The 6098-nt window shown below is 34.5% G+C and overlaps 1 protein-coding gene across 1 annotated transcript in view; it reads right to left on the bottom strand.

The window, feature by feature from the left end:
- The window catches only part of ASIC5 (acid-sensing (proton-gated) ion channel family member 5), a 77641-nt gene that overhangs the window by 41244 nt on the left and 30299 nt on the right, over positions 1–6098 (bottom strand). The window contains exon 4 of the mRNA XM_006884491.1: positions 2997–3122. Coding sequence (XP_006884553.1) covers positions 2997–3122 — 126 coding nt within the window. The remainder of the gene's footprint in view (positions 1–2996; positions 3123–6098) is intronic.

The raw sequence follows: 6098 nt of genomic DNA, 5'->3' as shown, positions 1-6098 counted from the left end.
TTCTTCTATTCTTAAGGAGTGCTTTGCTTATTCGGGGCTTCTTTCCATTTCATATTGAACTGGAGATTTTCTTTTCCATCTCGTTGAAGAATGGGATGGGCATTTGTATTGGGATTGCACTAAATGTGTAAATTGCCTTTGGTAGTATTGCCATTTTCACAACATTGAGTCTTCCTATCCATGAGCAAGGGGCTAGGTTTTATTGTTGTCATCGTATTGATTTCTTTTTGTGTTGTTGCTAGTTAATTTGGACCATGCAGCTTTCTGTGGTATGTCTGTACAAAGGACATCTCTGCGTCTCTCCTGCAATGCTGGTCTTGTTTTTACAAACTCTCCTTGGTTCTACTTTTCTGGGAATATCTTGATCTGTCCTTCATATTTGATGGATTATTTTGCTGGGTACAGTATTCTTGGTTGACAGTTTTGTTCTTTGAGTGTTTGATATATGTCCTTCCACTCTCTTCTTGCCTGCATGGTTTCTGCTGAGAAATCGGCATTTAATCTTATCTGTTCTCCCTTATAGGTTACTCTTTGTTTCTCCCTTGCTCCTTTCAGGATCCTCCCCTTATCTTTGGTTCTGGCAAATTTAACTATGATATGCCTTGATGTTTTTCTTTTGGGGTCTAATCTAGATGGTGTTCTCTGAGCTTCCTGAATGCACATTTTCTCATTCTTCATTATGCCTGGAATTTTCCTCTAGTAATTCTTCCACAACTTTTTCAATGCCTTTACTTGCTTTTTCCTTTTCTGGGATTCCAATGATGCACATGTTATTTTTCTTGATGGTGTCCCACATTATTCTTAGTTTTTCTTCTTTTTCCTTCTTTTTTGAGTCTGCTTTATGCTCTAGCAGATCAGTGGTGACAATTTTGTCTTCAATTTCACTGATTCTGTGTTCCATCTCATCAACTCTGCTCATATGTCCCTCCATAATGTTGACAGCCTCTGAAACATTGGACCTTATATTTAGAATGGTTTATTCTTGTTTTTCCAGTGCTGCTAATGCAGTTTTCTCTTATTATGACATGTCTGTTAGTACAGTTGAGAAGGGTTTTGTTTTCTTGATGCTGAGATACAATGTATACTGAAGGATGCAATCTTTGATATTTTTCAGTAAGTACTTCAGTTATCTTCATTTTCTGCAAGCAGTTTTGTGTGCCATCTACATAACATAGATGGCTGTGTAGTCTTCCTCTAATTCTTGATGCCACTTTATTCTTCATATGGTTCAGTTGCTTGAATGGTTAGCCCAGTATAGCTCTGGTGTCCAGGTACTAAGGAACTATGAAACAAACCCAAGAGCACGTGGTTCAAATCCACCAGGCTGCTCCATGGGAAAAGATGTGACAATCTCCTCCCACGTGATTTACTTTCTCTGAAAACCCACTGTAGGGTCAGCTATGGGTCAGTTCTGACTCCAAGCCACAACACAACAACAAACATACTGAATGGGTATGGATAAGTAATTCAGTTTTGATACACATTTCCTTTATTTTAAACCATGCAGTATCCCTTGTTCTGTTCAAGAACTGTTTGGTTTTTGGTTTTTTGTTTTTTTTGTATACACCTTTCATGATCAAATTGATGCCCAAGAATTCCAATTTTTCTCAATGTTGTCTGTAATTTCTCATTATCCATATAATCAAATGCTTTTGTTTGGTTAATAAAACACAAGTATCTTTCTAGTGTTCTTTCATATAAAGCAGTTGAAAATATTAACATTTGAGTTGGGCACATCTTAGTCTTCAAAGTGGCATCATTGTTCTTTAATATTTTAAAGAGGTATTTTGTAGCAAGTTATCTGAATGAAATATGTCATTTGGCTGCTGGTTGCTGCTTCCATGAATATAAACTGTCAATTAAAGTAAGATAAAACCCTTGAAAACACTGATCTTTTCTTTAATTAAAGATATAGTAATCTTTAATTAAAGAGATATTAATTATTTGTCCAATTATGAAGATTTTTATTTTCTTTTTGTTGAGATATACATCTTAGTTAAGTCTATAGTCTTTAATCTCCACATGTAAGTGCTTCAATCCACTTTAGTTTTCTTAAAGAAGCAGGTAATACCTGCATATCACAGATTGTTAATGACGTTTCCTCAAGTCATGAGTACACGTCAACAGAAATCCTTTGAAAATAGTCAATGATTTCTCCACTGGATTGAAGTGTAAATGGTTTGGTAGAATTCTTGGAGAATAGATTTATTTCACATTTTTTGTCATTAATTATGTGATTTTGGAAACTTAATTCATTAACATTTAAGAACGCTCATACATAAAGTCACAACAATGGATTAGAATACTTCTAGATGAATAATACGGAAAATAGTTGTGCAAGACAGAAGGTAAGAAGCTTTATTGCACTGTGGTACTGAAACAGTTTGGCTTTGCCGTGTTTGGACACTGGGCTTTGGAGCTTTACATCACTGCATTTCTTACGTATTTTAATACCTTCTTCCCAGGCTCAAATATTTTAACCTTTCAGGATATTTACTTTAGAAAAACTAAATTTTGGCAAAGTTCATTTAAACAACATCTTTTACGTAACAATTATTTATTTCATTATCTTTATAGATAATATTCTATGGTTTTTCAAATGTGTTTATAAAGGTTCTTTCTGAAACAGATTTCTTTATTTTCATGGAAGTTCATTTTTGTGAAAATCTTTTAAAATGATACAGATCTAAATTAACAATATGCACACCACCTTATAAATCTCTTGCTTCTTAATTTTGTCTTGACATTTCTTGAAGTTGCAACAATAAACATCAATAGTATAGTTAACAAAATCAGGATTATGCCTCTAAAGTTGGCTTTTTTAATGTCTAAATCAATAACTGTATTTATGAATTTATAGTCCAAACAAAGAATGACTAAGCTAGTATCTAACTATATGAGAAAGATCTGATAAGGCAAAATATTTAGATGAACTATTTTGAGACTCTATCCTAATTTGAATTGATCTATGGATAAACTGAAGATATTTCATTTACCTGGTTGACATTGAAGAGTAATTTTAAGCCTCGTCCTGACACACTCACTGTTTTTCTTGCTTCAATATTTTCACCATGATTAAAAGTAAAACAATTTCCATATTCAGTGAAGATGTGTGCAAAATCCTCCATTATTAAAAGAAATAAAAATAAAATACCATCAGTTTGGCGTTATTGGTCTCCTCTGAAGTTTAAATATCTTTAATTATTCTTTCTTTTTTTAAAAAAATTTTGTTTTATTAATTTTAATGAACGTTTACAGAGATTTTGGATTTCCATTCATTCATTTAATTATTCTTTCTTTTCTTAAAAAAATTTTGTTTTATTAATTTTAATGAACGTTTACAGAGATTTTGGATTTCCATTCATTCATTCATTGTTGCATTTTTTTCCCCGTCCACCCCTCCTCCCAGTTCGCTCTTCTCTTTGAAAAGTAAAAGAAAATTTTCTTCACTGGTATACAACACCCTCACTCCCCGTCCCCAGTACGATTCCACTTTACAACCTTCATTCTGGACTCTGTTTCAATTGCAATATGGGTGTGTCAGAGACAATGACATTGGCACGGGATAGAGCACGGTTTAGGGCTGTTGTACATAGGGTCGCTATGAGTCACAAATGACTCAACGGCACATAAAAACAACAACAACAACAACAACTTCTATTTTTTTCTAGTCTTACCCTAACTCTGATGTCAGTCCCGTTCTACAACAGTGGCACTATGCATTTGTGACTGAGATATTTCACTCAGCATAATGTCCTCCAGGGTCACCCATTTTGAATAAAATTGCATGAGTTCTTTGTTTTTCAATGCAGCATAATATTCCATTGTGTGAATATACCAGAGACTCTCCAACCATTCGTTTGTTAATGGGCACTTAGGTTGTTTCCAACTCTTTGCTATTGTGAACAAAGACATAATAAACATGGATGTGCATATATCTGTCTGGGTAGCAGTTATGGTTTCTTTAGGGTATGTTCCCAGTAGAGGAATTGCTGGGTCAAGTGGTATTTCTATTTTCTTTTTTTTTTTAAATTATATTGGTTTACATACAAAGTTCATAATATTTTTATACATTGTTTTTCACATCTGATCTTTCCCCTTTCATTTACACATCCCTCCCTCCACCCATCAAATTGTGTATTTTCAAGTGAGAATGCAAGGATGTTAAAAAGAATGTATTATCTAGTGATCTGTGTTTTATTCAGTGGAAATTTCTTTTTTTTTAACAAAATAGATGCACTGTTGAAGTTGTATTGTATCATTTGAGATAAGATATTTTCCCTATTGGCCATCCACTTCTGAAATAGCAGACCTTCGAAAGCCCTATGCACAATAGAGCGCACTTAGCCTAGTAGCTATGATAGCTGAAGCTGAGCCCTCAAGTATGGAAACCCATAAAAGAAGGAACAGCTGTAAGCAGACACTAGTGATTGGAACATGGTATGTGAGACCATGAACATAGGAAAATGGGATATTGTTAACAAAGAAATTGAATGCATAAATATTGACATACTAGATATTGGCAAAATGTAAGTGACTGGCATGGGGCGTTTATAGTCAGACAATCATATGATCTACTATGCTAGAGAAGAAAAGATTAGGAAAAATGGGGTTGTTTTCCTAGTTTTAAAAAAGTCATTTCTAGATCTGTTTTGAAATACAATATTGTGAGTGACTAGATAATATTCATATGCATAGAAGGAAGTCCAGTGAATAGCACCATCATTCAAAGATATGCACCAACAATCAGAGCCAAAGAGGAGTAAATAGAAGATTTCTACCAATTTTTGTAGTCAGAGATTGATCAAACATGCAATCAAGATGCATAAATAATAATGAGTGACTGAAATTCAAAAGTTGGGAGCAGAGGTGACAGAAATGAAACTAAAGTTAGAATGATAGAATTTTGCATGATCAATGACTTACTCATTGAATATACATTTTATAAGAAATAAACACAGGATATACACATGAATTTCACCTAATAGTAAGCATATGAATCAGATAGGTTACATCTGTGGAAAGAAGAACTGGAGAAGCTCACTATCAGCTGTGAAAACTAGGCCAGGTACAGATTGCGGAACAGATAACTAACTACTCATATGAAAGTTCAAGCTCAAGCTGAGGAAAATCAAATCTATGGGAATCAAAATTTGACCTTGAGTCTATCCCACCTGAATTTCAAAACCATCTCAGGAAGAGGTTTGAGGCTTTGGACACTAATGAGCGAAGACCAGATGAACAGTGGAAAATATTAAGAATATCATCCAACAAATAATTGTGAGATATCTCACCCCAGTAGGAATAGCAAAATGTATTAGAACAGCAAACATCAAATGCTGGCGAGATGTGGAGAAACTGGAACATTTATTCACTATTGGTGGGAGTGTAAAATGGTGCAACCACTATGGAAGGCAGTATGGCACTTTCTCAAAAAGTTGCAAATAGAAATACCATTTGACCCAGTAATTCCACCACTGGCAATTTACCCTGAAGAAACTGTAACTGTTACCCAAGCAGATATATGCACTCCATGATCATTGCACTTTTGCTCGCAATTGTAAAGAGCTGGAAACAACCCAAATCCCCATCAACGAATGAATGGATAGGGAAGCTCTGCTATATTCATACAATGGAATACTCTGCAGCACTGAAAAACAAGGAACTCATTAAATATTATACAAAATGGATGACCCTAGAGAACATTATGCTGAATTAACTATATCAGTCACAAAAGGACAAATATTGCATAGGACCACTGTTGTAAGATGGAACTGACATCAGGATTGAGGGAAGACAGAAAAGGAGAGCAGGAATGATGTATATTGCATTGAAATAGATGATGGAGAGAACTGTTGAAAAGCGATATATGAATTAGTATTCTTGTCATTACAGGAGTCTAGAGTGAAGGCTGCATAGTGGAGTGGACTTGGGATGGTATTGCATAACAATGAAAGAGTTTTTCTTTCTTTTCAAGGATAAAAGTGGATTGGGGTGACTGGGTGGGTAGGGAGAAATGTGTAACAATGAATGACTGGAAACCCTAAGTCTCTGTAAACTTTCATTAAAATTAATTAAATTTTTTTTAAAAAAAAATA

Source organism: Elephantulus edwardii, unplaced genomic scaffold (assembly GCF_000299155.1).
Source record: "Elephantulus edwardii isolate Elephantulus edwardi_28Jun2011 unplaced genomic scaffold, EleEdw1.0 scaffold00034, whole genome shotgun sequence".
Classification (NCBI taxonomy): domain Eukaryota; kingdom Metazoa; phylum Chordata; class Mammalia; order Macroscelidea; family Macroscelididae; genus Elephantulus; species Elephantulus edwardii.
The sequence above is the reverse complement of the archived record's forward strand: the minus strand, read 5'-3'. Positions and strand labels throughout refer to the sequence as shown.